This window comes from Hirundo rustica, chromosome 11 (genome assembly GCF_015227805.2).
Source record: "Hirundo rustica isolate bHirRus1 chromosome 11, bHirRus1.pri.v3, whole genome shotgun sequence".
In the NCBI taxonomy this organism is placed as follows: domain Eukaryota; kingdom Metazoa; phylum Chordata; class Aves; order Passeriformes; family Hirundinidae; genus Hirundo; species Hirundo rustica.
The window spans coordinates 1,870,534-1,889,675 of record NC_053460.1 but is presented as its reverse complement, the minus strand read 5'-3'; the positions used below and the strand labels follow the sequence as shown (position 1 = coordinate 1,889,675).

Genomic DNA, 19,142 nt, shown 5'->3' with positions numbered 1-19,142 from the left:
AAGTAACACGAATTTCAGTGCTGTTCAAGTGCTCAAACCAGCATGGTCTCGAACCGTAATTTCTGATTTCCCATTGATGTCTGTTTTCCAAAAGATTTGCTGAGATTGTGATGGGAAAAGTTGGCAATCTCAGGATCATAAAATCTGTGGATTCACGGCAGGAATGCGCAGGACGCTGATGGATTCCTGTCTGCTCCACGTGCACGAGTCTTTGGGTTATTTTAGCTGTTGTGGAGCTGTGAACTGATATTATTTGTGTTAAAGGCACGATATTTGTTAATTTAAAAGGAATCCAATGTGGTTTCACATGGAACAAAGGCACAGCCACTGGTTTGAGATGAAAAGAGAAATCTGGACGTGAGCGTCATGTACTGGTGTGCTGACTTGTAGCGAATACACTGAGGACAGCCAACTCTGTTCCCTGTGCTTTATTTCCAAGAAACAAGCACATAACCAGGATTTGGGGAGAAGCTGCTTCTGCCAGGTGGTGGTTGAGCACTGGAACCAGGGAATGGGCATGGCCCTGAGGCTGCCAGAGCTCCAGAAGCGTTGGGACAACGCTCCCAGGGCCAGGCTGGGATTGTTGGGCAGGGCCAGGAGTGATCCTTGGATGGATTCTAATAAAGCAGGAGGTCTTGTTGTTACAAGATTCTTTATAGTCACAGTTTGTGTAGGTCACCAGTGGGCCTGGAGTGGGGATAATTTGTTCTCCTGGTGAGTTTTGTATGGAACTGGGGATTTGAAACTCCAGGTGTGGCTTAGGAACAGCTCAGCGAGGGATTATTTGACAATAATTTGTTCTCCTGGTGAGTTTTGTATGGAATTGGCCATTTGAAACTCCAGGTGTGGCTTAGGAACAGGTCAGCGAGGGATTATTTGGGGTGGGGATTGAAGAAGTGGCTGGGTGATAGTTACAGGGAGGGGAATGGGAATGGTGGTTGATGATGGCAGGAGACACATTCCTGGTATCTGTTGCTGTTTCCAGTGGTTTTCAGGCTATTTTGGGGAAACTGAAAACCCAGTCTAACCCACTCAGGTGGATGCACTAGGGCATTATTTAGAAGCAGAAGACTTCAGGCTTCTTTTACAAACGCATTAAATATGTATTTTTAAGAGAGATGATAATTCAAGTTAATGCTGATCTCCAGACCCTTTTTGTCTGCTGATCTCATCAGTGTCAACGATGTTGTTTTTAAAACACAGGTTTTTGTCGAGAGCTTTTAGAAACACTAGGGAATGGATCTTGCTCCGGTGTTAGAGCAATTCCCAGGCAGTTCTTTTCCCATCCCTTAGATCTGAGAGCACAAATCACATGGGTCAGTTTGTGAGTGGTTGTGGAGGAAGATGAGATGTTTGCCAATGCGAGCATGGGGAAAGAATGTGTCCATGTGACCAAGTGCTCAAGCTGGGGATTATGTCATTTCTGTGAGGCATTCTGACCATGAGGAAACTGGATTATGGAAGTGATCCCTGCAGCTGGAGAAGGTCTGGAATGGCACAGATGTGAGAGCAGGGGATCACGAGCAGCAATCAGTGTCTGACTTTGGTGGCATGAGCACGGTTTGGGGTCCAGGTATCTGAAACGGCTTCATTCCTTCCTACTCTTGGCTGCTGTGTTGTTTTCTTTTGGGAGCCAGGCCATAAAAAACTTGGGGTTTCTGGAAAAAATAGATCCTGCGTGGATCTGGCCAGAGAAGACTGGTTTGGGCAGTGAAATGTTGATATTTCTGGGGATTTGCTACCAGCAAGGACAAAAAAAAATCCTGCGGCAACCAGCGAAGAAAACCCACGAGAACTTGATGGAGCAGTGAGAACAGTGGTCCAGAAATGATGATTTCACTTAATAACCTCATATGTCATCCCTGGGAGCAATTAAGTGGGAGTGGAATTGGATTGCAGCAGCCTGGTGAGGAATGTGGAGCGCTCAGCTCTCGAGGATGGGATCGTGCCCGTGCTCAGCTTGGTGGCAGAGCTCCTGCTGGGTTTGTGTGTGCCATGGTTCCATCCCCGTGTTCCCTGCCTGGGGAGAGCCCTGCCATCCCATATCCCCTCTCCCCATCCACGCACATCTGCTTTTCCTCCCAGAAAATCACCCCAAACGCGAGTTTCCCTGGCATGGGAACCCCCTCGGTGCTGGTCCCCACCGTGGGATTTGCTGCTGCTCTGAGCAGTCCTGCTTTGATGACTTAATTCAAACAGAAATGAAAAATCCAATGTCATCAGCCTGGCCTGTGCCAGTCATGGCCAGAGGAGCCCAAGGAAACAGAAAGGATTTTATTCTTCCTTTCGTTTCAAGTTTCTTGCAGTTTGTCAGTGGAAAGATATTCCATCCCTTCTTCTTTTTTTTTTTTTTTTTTCTATAAGAAAAACACCAAGCAAATCTGTATTTAATAGAGAAAGTATTTTGTGTAATATGCAGAAAGTATAGAAAATGAAGAGATGTGTGTTTATTCAAAATTCTTGATGCTCTGCACAAGGTTTACCACAAGAAGAGAGGAAAGTTTATGTTTGGAAGTCTAAATTTACACTTGTGGTAGGAATTTGCTTGTGGGGTGGCAGTGGTACTGAGGAGAGGTTTTGGGCAAGAAACCAGAATGATTTAAACACAATCTCTGTCATTAAATAGCTCATTACCTCAGCCCTGCTAAAAATGGAGACTTTTGCTGGTGAAACACAATCCAAGAACATCCTCAGCTGTAATTTTCTTTGCCTAACAGAAAATACAGGTTTAACTCTTTGGAGATTTTACAGCAATTTCCATGAGTGAGTTGGAAAAAACAGATTCCCAAATTCAGAATTTTGCAGTTATAAGGCATGGTGTAATAGAGAAGATGATTTTCTGTGGCGTGCTGGGAAAAAACTGGAGAGGGGATTTCTGAAGGTCAGAAAAGAAAATTTATCGGTAGTTATTATTCTTCAAAATAATCAAAGTAACTAAATGAAAACAAAAGAACATTAGTTACTTATAACATATTTTTTGTATTATTCCATGCAACTTTGTGTATTATTTCTGTGCAAGCCTCTTGCTCTGCACATGGGTTTTTGCAGACTCTCACCAATCATTTCCCCATTTTTTTATCAGTTCTGGTTAATTATTCCAAGAGGGTGGAAGATCAGAACCTCCAAATTTAATGCAGAATTTCTGCTTGGGTGGAGAAAGGGGATCCAAGCTCATGAATTGCATTAAGGGGAACCTGTGGCCTTGTGTTATTGGACCCAAAAATTCATATTTTGCCTCCAGACAGCATCTGTTGCTCAGGGAATAATTTATGCACATGGGAATAACTCTCCTATTAGGGACAGGATTGTTGCTGAAAAAAAAAAAAAAACAAACTCAAAAAGATAAAAACATGAATCCCCCACCCAAACCCTCCAGTGCTCGCAGAGAGGAGGAAACTGTGGTGAAAAATTTGGGTGAATTTTCCCATTTGCTTCCAAGGCTTTCATAGGGTGAATTTTCCCATTTCCCTTTAATTTCATCCAGAATCCAGCCCTGTCTTTTAAACACCAGAAAACAAAGTGTGAGCTGAGAACACCTAACGATAAAATCTGATTTTTTAACCCCGAGTGATGCATTTCCTGCTTCAAATGCCAAACGATTTCGCTTTTTAAGACGCAAAAAACAACACGGCACAGAAAGAAATCCTTCATCACAGCTTGCTGTTCCTGTTCTACAAAACATTGCTTCCAGTAGGGATGGGAGCGCTTTTCCTGCCGCTGGAGTTGAGAGAGATGTTAATACACTCTGAAAGGAGTTGTGTCCTCAGCAGAGGCCAAATGGAATTAAACGCTGGCTCTGCTTCCCAAAAAATCCACACACCAGCTCTGGAGCTGCAGCCCACACACGGCTGCTTAATAGGAAACACATTTGGCCGTGGAATTGATGTCAGTGGGACGAGTCTGTGTATGGAGAGAGGAAGAGGAACAGAAATATCCCTGCCCGCAGCCCAGGCAGGTTGGGCCGGTGGAAGCTGCCACTGGTGGCGTGGAAAACGTGTGGGGAGCTCAGCTGCTGCTGCTGCAGCTGTTCGTGGAGAGCTTGAGCTTGAGAGCTGCGCAGGGCAAACAGCAAATATCTCACGTTTGTGTCCTTCTCCAGGATTGTCCTGCTTGGACACTGCAGGAAGGGCAGGGAGTTCTCATGGATGGGCTGAGCTCGGGTGTTTCTCGGCAGAGGATCTGGTTTGTGGGACGCTGCAGGCTGCTGCTGGTTTATGGGATGTTTATCGTGGAATCCTGGAATGGTTTGGGCTGTGTGCACCAATTATTTGTATTGTAAAGTTCCAGTGGCACCCTCTGCCGTGGGCAGGGACACCTTTCACTGGCCCAGGCTGCTGTGAGCCCCGTCCAGCCTGGCCTTGGGCACTTCCAGGGATCCAGGGGCAGCCCCAGCTGCTCTGAGAATCCATTCCAGGGCCTCCCCACCCTCCCAGGGAGTGATTCCTTCCCCAAATCCCACCTAACCCTGTCCCTGGCAGTGGGAAGCCATTCCCTGTGTCCTGTCCCTCCATCCCTTGGAAATATCTCTCTGCAGCTTCTGTCTCCCTTCAGTTAAACAAACTCTGCAATTACTGAGGGCAGGCATTAGAAATGCAGAATTTCATCAGTATTTTCTACTCTTTTACTTTCCCAGAAGCCTTTTTTATTACTGCATTTTTATTAACTCTACCAATTTTTCCTTTTTTTTTCCTCATTTCCTTCCTAATATCTGTATGCTTTTCCAGCGTATTCTCTTTGTCTTCCTTTCATTTCCTGTTTATAATTTTGGGCCTCTCGTGCCTCATTTCTGAATATCCCACGGGTCACTGGCTGACAGGGTATTGAACAACATCCCGTGGTTTAAAAGTGTCACACCTCCACGCTGCAATCCCGAACATCAGCAGCTGGAGAGGTGCATCCAAACCTTGGATTCCGTCTGGAGACTGCTGGAGAGCCTGAAGGAAAATGATCCCAGTTGGCATTTCGTCTTTAACATTTCAGCAGCACCAGAAATTGATGGATTTCTGTGATTTGGATATTGGTAATTGTTGTTTCAGTCCCTCCCCAGCTCCCTCAGGAATCAGCCACGGACGCTCCGGAGGTTTGGGACAGTGGCAGAGCTCAGCCCAGGAATTTCCTGAGGATCCCCGAGCTGCTGAACCCATCGTGCTACGGGATAATAACTCCTCTTCCCAGCTCTGGTAGCCTGAACAGGAGTCCTGTGGTTTGTGTCTGATGGATGAGCTAATCCTGTGGTCCCTGGAAATACTTTTTGCCAACATTTTCTCCTCCCAGTGCTAAACAGCCCAGGCTGTAGCTCTTGGGAGACAAAGACGGCCTTCAGGCTGTTCCTGTGGTGTTATCACAGCACCCTGGAACTGATGGCTTTGGAAGGGACCGAAATGGATCCTTCCCACCCCCTGCATGGGCAGGGACGCGCTGCCCTGGGCCAGCGCTCAGCTCGGATGCTGTGGGACATTGCTGCTCCTCGCGGTGGCTTCAAGGGAGGAAGGACGGGTTTCCTTGGAGCTCCAAGGGTTGAGTGTGCCCAGTCCTGCAGGAGATGGGGGGAGCTGGGCAGGCGCTGCTGAGCTTTGTGCTGGGCAGAACCTGGGCTCTGAGCCCTGCCAGGGGCTCTGCCCCCCTCACAGCTGGGCTGGCTTTGGTGGGAACGCCTCCAGGTACCGACAAAACCAGGGAGAGGCGGCCGAGCTCTTGGACCCTCTCCTCCTCAGGAGCAAACTCTGAGGGCTCAGCACATCCTTAAAAAGCAAGAAGCGCGAGAAATCCTCTCTGCTGGGCTTTTCCCCTCTCTGGAGAGCTTTAATTTCTGTTTCCCCTGGCGAAGGGCCGTCGCCTCCCTCCGAGCTGCACGGGAGCGGCTCCAGTTGCACAGAGCTGCTGCTTTGTGAATCAATTAAATGCTGCCACATGCAGGGCACTGATAACCTCTTTGGAGGCCAGGCAAGAAGATAATGGGAGAACCCACGGAGTTTATCTCAGCACCACAGTTCTCATCCACGGCATCAGTGCTGGCCTGGCGTTCAGCTGGAGCTCGGTGCTGCCTGGAGTTCGCTTCTTTCCCGGGCGCTTCTCTTGATTTTCGATTATTTTCCTGGCCAAGTCCCTGTTAATAAACTGAAAAAAAAAAGAAAAAAAAAAATATATATATATAAAAAATAGAAGGCAAATTTGGGGAAAGAAAACAAACCATGTGCTTTCTCCCTCCTCCTCCTCCTCGCACTTCTCTCGTCGTCGCTGCGTTACACGAGCGAGGAATTGAATTTTCCGTCCTTGGAAAAGCAGCAGCGGAGGCTGTCAGTCCCCGCTGACGTGTGTAACATGGCTCTGTGTGTGTGATGTGCTGCTGACTCCCGGCCTCTCCAGAACACAGAAAATGAACGGATGAGGTCACTTGGCCCATCTGTTTCCACACTCCTTCCATCCCTCCGTGCTTTTCCCTTTTGGCCAGACCGAGTTCAAGTACGTGCTGGGGTGTGCAGGTCCAGCCCCGAGGCTGGGGATAGAAAAACAGCTTTTTTTGGGGGGGTGTTAAGTGGTGTTTCAGGAGTTTATAAAGGGAAGAAAAAGGGCAAGTCGGGTAGTTTGGAGATGGGCTCTTTGGGAAGGTTTCTGCTGCAGCTGTTGTCTTTTAAAAAATGGGGAGAAAAGCAGGAATAAATGTAGGGGGTTTTATTTTATTAAGTGTGGAAGAAAAAATAGAAGCAAATTCTGTGTGTCCAGTGTCATCACACTGGGGTGACTCTGGTGTAACTCGGGACCTGGAGCAAGGCTGGAGCAGAGAACAGGAAGAGTTCTCTCTTTTCTGATGATAAACTCTCTGTTTGCTCCAGAATTATTTTCTTGTGGGGCTGATCGATTAATTTCTAGCAATTGCACTCAAGTTATTGAACTGCTGTGGGTGTTCTGTCACCCTCAGGAGAAAGGGATTGAAAATTGAAGGATCCCTCTGGGAATTCTGCCTGGCTGCTGCTGTAACACGTGGAATTCCAGGCACACCACAAATACTCTGTTGTTCCTGCAGGGATTCATTAATTCTGCAGGGATTCATTAATTCTGCAGGGATTCGTTAATTCCCCAGCCCCTCTGTGCTCCTGCAGCTGCAGAATCTTTCGGAGCACTGGGTGTGTCCCGTGGGGAGTTGGGATGGAGCAAACCCAGATAAAAATCCATCTTTTCCCTGCCACGCTTGGGAATTTGACGCCCCACTAGATGGCAATATTTGAATGCTGATGGCTCCTTCCATAAATGAGAATAAAACCAGGTTCTGCTGGCTGTGAAATAGCTAAAAACAGCCTGGCTGCTTCTCCAGAGAGGGGCTGAGGTGTGACTGAGTGTAGGAGCTCCCCTGCTCTGGAACAGGATTCCTCGGTGGAATTCGGAGAGTCTAGATCCTAATTAATATTAATTTTCTAGTTTTTAAAACTTCTGGCAGGGTTCTTTTAATTCGAAGAACAAAAGCACTTAAAGGATCTTCAATTCTCATGTCTCTTCAGAATCTGTGACTTGTTAAAGATGAAATACTCAGACAAATACTCTCAGTAAATATTAATGAACAGACTCCAAATGTATGACCCTGCTGAGGGAAAAAAAAAAAAAGAATTTTGGGAGCCAAAGCCCCCCCAAATCAGCCCCTTCTCCTCTTGTTTCTTGTAGGATCCATCATATTCCTGTCTATTTAAAAGGATTCTGTCCATCACTTTAAGGTGAATTCCCCATCCTGCTGCTTTTCTTTAGGTTTTAAAAATTAGAGGGATTCGGAAACTGAAGGAGCTGTGACCCAGATCTGCTTGGGTTGTGTATTTAATATAAATTTATTTGTATTTTATACGTGAGGCTGTTGGATTCCGTGCTGCACTTTCCCAAATCTTTCCAAATGCACCAAAACCAGCGGGAATTTCTGGGCCGCCTCAGCCAAGTCCATGAAAATACTGATTTACCTTTGAATTTTCCAAGGAAAGCTGTGGTTCCTGGAGAATGGGAAGCGGCACAAACTCAGAGTGTGCGAATGAAACTCCTGACGTGGAGTTTGGTTTTTAGGAGCCGAGATCAGAATATTTCACGTCTGGTTTTGATCTCACAAATGTCTTCTCTTCCTCCTCAATTTGTTCTTCATTTAACTCTTCACATTTTCATGTTCTCTGGGGATTGTTTTGTCTGCTCCCTGACTTCTGGCCTTTCAGAAAGAGAGGATTACTTCCTCAGGAGCATGGTTTTCCTGGGATTTTCTTGGTTTTTAGGAAACCCCAACCCTTTCTCTCCTTGCTTTGTCCAGCAGATCCTCTAAAATTATCATTTCAGACGCCACCTCTGTGTTTGTACCAAATCAAACCTTTTTTTTTTTCCCTTTGCATTTCCGAGCTTGTTTTGCTTTGTCATTCCAAGCTTTTTTTTTTTCCCCTTTGCATTTCCTAATTTTTACTTCCTTTAAGAACCACAGCAAGATTTATTTCAGACCTGCTTGCATTGCACTTTTTCATTTCAGTGGAACTGCCCCAGACCTCTCCCTGTGCCTCTGATCCAGGCTCAGCCTGCTGCACCTGTTGCCTTTTAAAGCTGGAATTTTCCTGATTTTTGCCTTCTTCCTGAGCTTCTCCTTTGCTGAGATCGGAATGTTGATCCTCCATTTCCCCTTTTTCCCTCTGCAATTCTCTTTGCAGCCCTTTTTTGTCTCCCAAGCTACAGCCAGGATCTCTCTCTCTCAGTAGAAATCACCCAAACTCCTGCAATTTATGAAATCACTGAATTATTTTTATGTCTCTGGCATGTTTTTCGTGGAAAGCTTTGCTCAGGAAATGAGGTTCCTCCTCCCAAAAAAGCGAACTTTGGGCTTTTATTGTTTAAAACTAAGGACACCTTTTATTTTGAGGCGCCATTCATGAAAAGAACACTAAAAACACACTCAGCCAGTCTTAAATCATCTAAATCCTGTCCTTTACTCTCCTTTTATGGGCATCCATCTTCCAAAATATTATCTTTTGCTCCAAGTGCTGATTTATATCCCCAGCTGGGTTTTTTTCTGCGTTGTTCTGTGGCTCGTGGATGCTCTGCTGCGTAAAATGTCAGCGTTTGACGCCGCTTTTGAGAGTAAATGATCCAAAAAAAAAACCCCCCAAAAAATCAAATCCCTTCTCCCTGAAGCATTCCTGTCTTTTCCTCTCCTCTGGATTTCCCCAAGTGAGGGGTCTCATTTCCAATATCCTGCTTTTCTGCCTGTGTTTGGTGTTGGACATGCTGGGAATGAGGCAGCTGGGAGCAGAGTCAGCACACTCCACTCCTCTGCTGTTGTGTGCACATGTGTGGGGGATTTCTCTCTCTCCTGCAGGTAAATCATGTTTTTAATGCTGCTGGGAGCTTTTAAAATCTGCTTTAAAACTCCTCCACTGCCTTTAGGTTGAGATTTTTCCTGGTGGGGAATGTCTTTGCTAAAGGACCTGGTTGTAAAACAAGGTTTTAGATTGTGATAGATTTGACATCTGAAATTCATTTCGGTTTTTTTATCAATTATCTTTGTGCTTTAGGGTTAATTTTTCAGGCCTGACTTGCACATGACCCAGTCTGCAGTTGTGGTTAAAATCTCTGCAAACAGCGCTGCTCCTCTAGCCCAGTTTGACACCCTGACAGCAACTGGGAATTCCATGAGTTCAGGGAAAGGAATGAGCGTGACTGGCTTGGAAAATCTGTCCCTGATGGTTTAGGGCTCTGTAGCCTAAAATTTTCCTGTCTGCCCCTGTCCTGGTGAGGTTATTGTCTATTTTCCAGAGTTTCCTGTGGAGCTGTTATCTCCTTTTCCTTTTCCTTTTCCTTTTCCTTTTCCTTTTCCTTTTCCTTTTCCTTTTCCTTTTCCTTTTCCTTTTCCTTTTCCTTTTCCTTTTCCTTTTCCTTTTCCTTTTCCTTTTCCTTTCCCTTTCCCTTTCCCTTTCCCTTTTCCTTTCCCTTTCCCTTTCCCTTTCTTTTCCCAGCTCTGGTGCTCAGCCTGTTCTCCGCACTGCACCTGAGACTCCTGCCCTGAATAATTGATATCACTTTTATTTCTCTTTGAATCAAGGGTCACCCTGGAATATCCCATGGATTAAATCGAGGGGCATCCTGGAATATCCCATGGTTTTCCCTGGAACAGTTAAAATTCCCAGCCAGGCGGTTTTTCCCTGGGATTTTCTCTGGCTGCAGTGCAGCCGCTAACACACCACGAAAGTCATTAAAATGCAGTTATCAGCAAAATACTGGAATTTTTGTTTTTTTTCCCTCCAAACTCCCCCCCTTGAGCCTGTGCCGGTGTTTTCTCTCCTTCATTTCAAATTGCACCACCACCACCACCAAGAACAACAACAACAAAAATTAAAGCATTTAAAAAAAAAATTTTAAAAATGATGCCCCAAGAGATCCAGTTCTCCCCTTGGCTCTGGTAGAGCCTGCAGATTTCAGGCTTTGAGGACTCTGGGCTCATTTGGAATGCAGAGGAAACTAAGGAGCTTTTAGTTTGTGCAAACCTGGAATTTTGTGGCTCCAGGCTTCAAATCATTTGTCTTGCAGGAGCAGCCCATATCCTGCTCTTTAGATTCTATATACAACAGCTTAAGCAAGTCCTTGACGGGATTAGGAGCCCATCTGAGAGTAAGATGGAAAGCCCAGTAAGTGGAAAAGTGGGAAAGATTATTTTACTTTGCAGGGTAGGGAAAGGAAAATGAGAATTTTCGAGATTCTTGAAGCTTTGTCCTGTAGAGTAAAAGCATCTCTGGCAGCCTTGGCTTTTGTTCAGTGTTTCACCCCTTGAGTTTTCAAGTACTGAAGGTTTGGAGCATTAACATATGAAATGTTCAGAGAGTTCTGGTTGAATTTAGGGGTTTGAATCAGAGAATCCTCAGATGGTTTGGGTGGGAAGGACCTGAAAGTTCATTTAATTCCACCCCTGCCAGGGGAAGGGACACCTTCCATCATCCCAGGTTATTCCAGCCTGGCCTTGGACACTGCCAGGGATTTAATTTAATACAGATTTAATTTAATACAGATTTTTTAACAGAATTTTAATAATTACAGAATTTCACACGGTTCTCCAGAACTGTGCAGATGAACAATTACTGAGTTTTGGGAATAATTTTAGTTGCAATCCCGTCAATGCTCATCTTTGGGGAGGTTTTTGCACAGGCACAGAGCCGGTGCTTGGGACTGGGTGTGTCCTCTTGGTGTTTTTTGCGAAATAAAATAAAAATAGAGTTTTATTCTGATTATTATCTCTTTTTTCCCCATCGTTCCAGGCCACCTGTTTTACAAATTCGGCATCACGGAGTCGGACTGGTACCGCATCAAGCAGAGCATTGACTCCAAGTGCAGGACAGCCTGGAGGAGGAAGCAGCGAGGGCAGAGCCTGGCCGTGAAAAGCTTCTCCAGGAGAACTCCCTCATCCTCCTCCTACAGCGGCTCAGGTGAAAAACCAAACCTTCCCCCTCTCCCAAATAACAAATCCCTCTTGGTTTCCAAGGTGCCTGGGTTGGAGTTTGACTGCCTGGCTTTGCTGAGGTGCTGGGATGTGGAATCCTGGGGTGGTTTGGGTGGGAGAGACCTGAAAGTTCAGCTCATTCCACCTCCTGCCATGGGCAGGGACAGCTTCCATCATCCCAGCTTAGTCCAGCCTGGCCTTGGACACTGCCAGGGACAGCTACAGCTTCTCTGGGAATTCCATCCCAATTCCTTCCCAATATCCCAAAAAATTCCCGATTTTTCTTTGTCGGTTTAAAGCCATTCCCCTTCTCCCGTCCCTATAAAAATCCCTCTTCCTCTTTTTTAGGTAGGAAGTAATGGATTTTTCAGGTGTTTTTTTTTTATTCTGCAGCCGTGGGGGTTGGAGTTTTTTTGCTCTCAAGTGTTGATGCTTTAGGAAAATCCAAACCCCTCAGAAGCTCCCAACGAAACGGTGAAAGTGTGGAATAATTCAAGCTGACGAGTGCACAACATTCCCAGTTAAATTCCCAATTTTAAAGCCAGTCCTTAGGGCAGCCACAGCTCCTCTGGAAAACCTGTGCCAGAGCCTCAGCACCCGTCAGAGCCAAGAATTCCTTCCCAAAATCCCCCCAAACCCCTGCCCTCTGTCCGCCCCCACGGATTCGGCTCCTGTAGCTTTGTGCTGTGGTTTCCTACTTTCAGTTCTTTGAGTAGCAACTCCCAACCTCCTTGCAGCTGTTCCTGAGAGGAACCAAGTGAGTGAAAAGCGAGTAAATCCTTCCCAGGGTGCTCCCACCGTTCGTGGGACGTGCTGGAGGCTGTTGCTGAAGCGTTTTCCCCCCGCGGACGTGAGACGTGCCGCAGGTGATTCCGTGGTTCCCTCGGGGTGCAGAGACCCGGATGGTAACAAACGAAAAGCCCTGACCTCAGGAGTGTTCTCTGAGGACATCCCTGGCTCATGCTTTTAATATAAAGCAGCGTTCTGGGACATTTGTACGTTAGATATTAAAACCAGGGCTTTGGAAGGCAGCCCAAAGGAAAGGAAGTCGGTTTATTCGCCTGCATAAAATTTTTGGTTGCATGTTAACACTAACCACTGTATCTCATGCAAAGAATGACAAAATCTGCTTCCAATGGAAAATTTTATGTGCTGGAATGGGGGAAGGAGATCCAAAATTCTCGAATTAAAACAACTAATCAATGTAATGATAACCATAAGCCCTCCATGTTGATGGGATTTTAACTTTCGGTCTTTCAGCAATCAGTATTTCAGGATAAAAAGGCAGCAGTAGGTGGATTCTAAAATCTGTGCTCGTTAGCCTGTGTTCCTTGAGTGGTGGGGAGGTTTATTATCCAAATTACTCATCTTTAACCTGTTTTGGAGGTTTGGAGACGCCTCAGAGTCAGTGGATTCCTGTCTCCTCAGGGCTGTAGGATCACGAGTTTGGTTTATTCTTGTGGTTAAGCTGAAGATGCCTTTATTTCCTCTCAGTGCCATGAAATTGATTTGTGAGTAAAATATTCCATGGGTCCAAAACACCTGAATTCACTCTGGGCTGTGCAAGGAGTCCCTCCCAACCCAAACTATCCCCAAACCTTTGGGATTTCAGCAGAGCTCCGGGAGCAGGGGGGGAAGAGACACTCAGGGGATCCTGCTGCAGCCGCCTTGGAATTCTGGGGGGTGTCCAGGGCTGATTTTAGCAGAGTGGAGCTGGAGCTGCCCCTGCTCCATCAATGCCCAGGATTTCCCAGGAGATTTTATGGCATCCTGTCCCTCTGGGGGTGGCTTTGTCCCTGCTGATGTCCCTGCTCAGCCCAGGCACCTTGGCCTGTCCCTGGAGGAGCAGATCCAGGCAGGAAAATGAAAAGCTGCCTTTGGTAACATCCTGGGAAACGTTCCCATGGATCCAGAGGAGGCCTTGGTTAATTGTCCTTAAAAGATTGCTCTTGCTCAGAAATATTGCTGAAATGTTACTCAAAAATCTCTTTAAAAGATTGCTCCTGCTCAGAGTGGCTCTGGCACCGTTTTTTGGGAGGCTGGAAGGATGGGGGAGGAATTGACTGCTGTGAAAAACACAGGAGCTGCTCTATAAAATGTGAGCACTCTGCAGGGTCAGGGCTGCTTTGAGAAGCTCATTTCCATCCCCAAAGCCACCAGGAGTGGGATTTCACCTGCATGAGGAGAAGTGAGAGCAGCTTGGGAGGCTCCAGGGGTATAAAAGGGAAAAAAAGAGAAGGGAAACGTGGATTCCCACATTTTTAAAAGGTGACAGTGGCCTGCCAGGGCTGGAATTCCACCTCTGTGTTCAGGGAACTCCACACAGCCAGGTTTTATGGCAGCTGTTGTTCAGGGGGCAGTTTAAGGTGAGCCTGGAGATTCAGCTGCTCGAGGACCTGCCTGTGCCACTGCCCCAGCTCCAGCTTCCAGGTGCTTTTTCTGCAGCAGAAAACCTGGATCAGGTTTCCCTGGGAAGGATGTGGGGATACAGGATTGGAGTTTCTGTTCTGGATTGTTCCCAGCTGCTCTGGCTCGGGCTGCTGTTCAAGAATCCATGGAATCCCAGACTGGTTTGGGTGGGAAGAGCCTTAAAACTCCTCCCATTCCAGGGACACCTTCTTCCACCACCCCAAGGGTGCTCCAAGCCCCACCCAACCTGGAAGTCTTCCTGAGATATTCCCAAATCCTGCGGTGCTGGCTACCCTTCCCTAGGAATGGGAGCACTGGGATTTTCAAAGTTGTTTTTAGCAGCAATTAATTTGCCTGGTTTTAAAATATATATAAATATGACAGCCTGAAACTCACTCAGCCGTGTCCTGACTTTGGTTTCCCTGGCTCTGAGGAATTTTGAGGATGACTGAGCACAGTAAAATGTTGTCACCATCCCTGGGGACATCAAAATCCACCTGGGTGCAGCCCAGAGCCACCAATCTTGGTTTGAGGAAGGACCTTGGATTAGATCATCTCCACTTCCAACCTCATTTATTTGGGATTTTTAAATTTTTTTTTTTCATTAATTATTGCACCCCCAGTGAATAATTCTGAATTATTTGCATCCCAACAGGATTGTTCCAATCCACTCCTCTTGCACTTGTTGGAAATGCCAAAGCTTTGAGGCTTTTCCTTTTTGTTGGGATTAACAGTTCCTGGAGCACGTGGCTTTGATCGGAGCGTGGTGAAAAGTGACAACAGATTTTCCTCTCTGCTCTGTTCATCACATGGAAAAATTAACTCTGGGAACGACAGCAGAGCAGGAGGTTGAGCCCACAGACCCTCCAAGGGCTTGGAATTTGGTGTTCAACGGGGATCAACCTGCTGGGAAAATCATGAGAGGGGAGCCTGGTGGGAAAACACAAATGGATTTTATTCGGCCTTCACCCCCAGAGATGACAGTTAAGATTTTTCTCCATTTAATTCAGACAGAAGTTGCTTTTCCTGATTTTCCTTGCCTCTTTGCTTGAATCCATTGCCCTTTTTTTTGGAAAAGAGGCGTTGATTGCCGTGGTTTGCTCTGCTCTTGGAGCCGACATTTCGGTACCAAAGCTTTGTTTTCCCCACGTTTTTTCCCAACCAGAGACATCCACGTGGCTGCCACGATCCTTTCATGGGATATTCCTTTGGAAGGGGTTGGAGTCTGTGCAGGGAATGCTGTAGGAAATGAGGGGTTTGGGAGGAGGATTAATTGAAAAGTGCCTTCTTCCTTTCTTTTCGTTTCTTTTCAGATTGTTCAAGCCGTTACCACACTTCTCCGTGTTGGAATTTTTAATTAATTCCCTGACTTTGGGGTTTCTGGGTGGATTTAGGCCCGTGCTGAGGTGTCACATCCAAAACTGGTCGTGCAGCCAAATCTTCAAAGCTGTTCCACGCAGCTGGGGGCTGAGGCAGGGGGAGGTGATGGTTCACAGGTTTCTTTCCATTGCTCTGGAATGGTTTTGTCCTGCTTTTTTGGGAGTTTGGCAAGGGTTAATGCATCCATTACCCTGCCCTTGCTGGATGAATCCCTGTTTGTGAGGAGAAGCGTGAGGGTGGAGCTCTGGGGCACCAGGAAAACCACTTTTAATTCCAGAATTCCTCAGTGTGAATCCCTCCTGCTGTGGAATCTGTCCCTTCTCCCAGAGAACAAGGGACAGGATGAGAGGAAATGTCCTTAAAGTTGCACCAGGGGAGGTTTAGGTTGGAATCAGGAGAAATTCCTTCATGGAAAGGTTTGGAATAGTTTGTCCAGGGCAGTGGTGGAGTCTCCATCCCTGGAAGTGCCCAGAAATCCCATGGGACATTTCCACTCTGCAGTGTGAGGAGTGTTTAAATTTAATAAATCAAGAAATCCACCTGTCATTTTGGGGTTCAGAAATGCAATTCCAGAGCTTGTGTGTGTCAATATGAATTATAGGGGCTGGATCTTGGAAAACAATTGGGACATTCCCTTGCTTTACCTGATAATTGCATTTCTCACCAGAGGCAGGATGGGTTTTTAAAGGTGTCCTTGGGGTGGTGGTGGCAGAAATTGTTCTCAGCCTCTCAGGTGGACAAAAAACCCATTGAATTCCTTGGGGAACCTCCGTGGTTTTGTTCTGATGGGACTTTCACAGCTGCAGGACCTGGGATTTAGATTCCAAAAGGAATTTGGAATCCAAAAGGTGCTTTCTGCAAACAGGAGCTCTCCCAGCCTTTGGAATTCTGTGGGGTTTGTAGCAAATGAATGTGGTGCTTGGGGACGTGGTCAGTGGTGTTGGACCTGAGGATCCTCAAGCTCTTCTCCACCCTTAACAATTCCACGATTCCATGAAAATGAAAATCCCCAACAGATAAACAGGAAGCGGAATAGGAACGGATCAGAAAACACCAAAGATTTTGCCTTAAAAAGTGATTTTAGCTGAGAATTCAAGGCAGAGATCCTGGAGGGTTCTTTGGGAATGCCGTGGGGAACGTGGCGCCACGGGGTTCGCGTCCCCTTGGGAACTGGCGGAAAGTTCTGGATTTCAGCTGTGGCTCCTCCTGCCAGGGATTCTCCGGGAATCCAAACTGGAAATGTGAGGCTCGATGGTTTCCAGGGATTTCTCGCTGCTGCCAGCTCCGCTCCCCAAGCTGGGCGTGCTCCTCATGGCGGTGTTTGTTTGTAGTGGGGAACGTTTATAAAACGGGATAAATATTCCCTTTGTCTGCTCCAACATGAAGAGGGGGAGGACAGCGCTCATAAAGGATGTTTTGTTTTTAGAAGTGGCTGAACCCTCTCTCTTCTTTCTTCTTAAGAGAGAAAAACACAAAAAAATCCAACAAAACAGAGAAAAAAAACCCAATTTTTTTTTGTTGCAGTGACGCCAAATTTAAATCTATTTATAGGTGACCCTAGGAGAGGTCCAGGGTGATTCCATCCAGGCTGTGGCTCCTCTTGCACCTCCAAAAAGCACAATAATTCCAGTCCTCTGAAGCCAAAAAATGACTTAAAAATCAAAACTTCTGGGCCTTACAATTAAAAATGTATTTCAACATGCGAATAGCATAAATATACATAAAATACATATTTCTCTGCTGCACGTTTTATTTCTTTGATAACCTTTTTATTGCAGAAAAAGAAATGTTATCGGAATAATCAGAATAAATAACATAAATAATCAGGAAAGAAATATTATAAATGAAGGATTCTGTACACTGTGGTTTGACTGAGGTTGGGTTGTAGCTTAGCTCAGTTGAATTCCATAGGGAAAGACTGGGAAATACAATGGAAGGAACAAATCCTGAGGGAATCCTGTTGGGAGCCCTGAAGGAGCAGATGATAGCAATGGATTTTTTTCAGTCATTCCAAGAAAATGCTATTCCTAAATTTAAAAAAATCGAGAATTGAATTGCATCAAATATTAGGAATAAATTTATGCAAACGAGGGAAAAACTGAAAGCCAGAGGATTTTTCCAGGATATCCATGACAAAGCCACTGGTATCAAAAATCCCTTTTTAGTTTTGGTTGATGGGGCAGTTTTTCTCCAATGTGCAGCACTTTTCAGCCAGTTGGGATTCCTCAATCCCACCTGGAATTCCGTGCAGGAAATTCCAGTCTACGACAGCGCAGGAAAAGCTGGAATTGCCCAGGGAGCACCAAGGAATTAGAAAAGCTCTGCAGTTTCCTGCTGGCCTGGGAGGGATTAAAGGTGTTCCCAACATGCAGCAAAAACCTGGATTTGTTGTGTTCCCCTCGGCTCCTGGGGAAATTTGTGGCTGGAATTTTGTGCTGCAGCTCCTTAACAGAACCAGAGCTGCCTGAACTGTTAAACAACCCAACTTTTCAACAAACAAGTAAATATTAACTCGGTGGTTTGGAGCTCCCAGTTCCCATGCTCAGACCTAAACCTCAAAATTAGCTCCTTTGCCCAAACATTTGCAGACAGGAGGGGAAAAAAAAAGAAAAAAAAACCCTTAAATGGCTGATTTTTATTAAAGAACGTTCCCATTAAAATATTTGAGTGGATAAAGCTCGTTCCTGCAGAACTAAGTGTGTGTTTGCAGAATAAATCTTGGAGTATTTAGGAGAGATATTAAAAATTAATGGTTTCTGTCCTTTTTCATTTGCCTTTTGCCTCTTCTGTTTAGAAGAATCCTTTCCCTGCAGCTGGAAAACCTCAGAATGGATCTATGATGTGTCCAATGCAAGTTTTTACCCTCTGGAAATCCCACTGAGGTTTTCCTGGTGGTTTTTGTTCCTGTTAAACGAAGATAACTCCTGGTTTTTTTATGTTTAACATTCCTTTTTCAGGGGCACTTCCACTCTGCAGTGTGAGGAGTGTTTAAATTTAATAAATCAAGAAATCCACCTGTCATTTTGGGGTTCAGAAATGCAATTCCACAGCTTGTGTGTGTCAATATGAATTATAGGGGCTGGATCTTGGAAAACAATTGGGACATTCCCTTGCTTTACCTGATAATTGCATTTCTCACCAGAGGCAGGATGGGTTTTTAAAGGTGTCCTTGGGGTGGTGGTGGCAGAAATTGTTCTCAGCCTCTCAGGTGGACGAAAAACCCATTGAATTCCTTGGGGAACCTCCGTGGTTTTGTTCTGATGGGACTTTCACAGCTGCAGGACCTGGGATTTAGGTTCCAAAAGGAATTTGGAATCCAAAAGGTGCTTTAGGTTCCAAACAGGAGCTCTCCCAGCCTCTGGCATTCTGTGGGGCTTTTTTGATCTTGATTTCTGTGGGCTTTTAGGAACGGTTTGGGGGATGCAGATAAAATAAAACATGAAATAAAGCTGGGATTTGGTCTCTTTATTTTCCCAGAGGGATCCCAGAGCTCGGTGTCAGCTTCCAGTGAGATGCAGCAGAACCAGCCCCAGGCCCTGCACTACGCCCTGGCCAACGCTCAGCAGGTCCAGATCCACCAGATCGGAGAGGATGGACAAGTCCAAGTAGTATGTCCTCAACTTTTCCTAAATCCCTCCCTCCCAAACCAGCCAGAGCCCTGCTTCAGCTGCAGTGCAGTGTTGGCTTCTGAAACCACAACCTGCCAGCACCAGGAAATAAACACTGGAGGTGTAGGGGGGGGAAAAAATGAAAAAAACCAGAGTTATTTTACAATTCCATATAGGATATCCTCATACAATCAATGCAAATTAATGCACTTTGGTTATTATATTAATATGCTAAAATATCATATATTATCTATTATACATAATATAATAGATACTATATAACATAAAATATATCCTATATAATAATA

The 19,142-nt window shown here is 45.7% G+C and overlaps 1 protein-coding gene across 2 annotated transcripts in view; it reads left to right on the top strand.

The window, feature by feature from the left end:
• BANP (BTG3 associated nuclear protein) overlaps positions 1-19,142 on the top strand; it is a 112,759-nt gene that overhangs the window by 38,198 nt on the left and 55,419 nt on the right. For both annotated transcript variants that reach the window (XM_040075620.1, XM_040075621.2), the window contains 2 exons: positions 11,256-11,423; positions 18,704-18,834. In XM_040075620.1, coding sequence (XP_039931554.1) covers positions 11,256-11,423; positions 18,704-18,834 — 299 coding nt within the window. The remainder of the gene's footprint in view (positions 1-11,255; positions 11,424-18,703; positions 18,835-19,142) is intronic.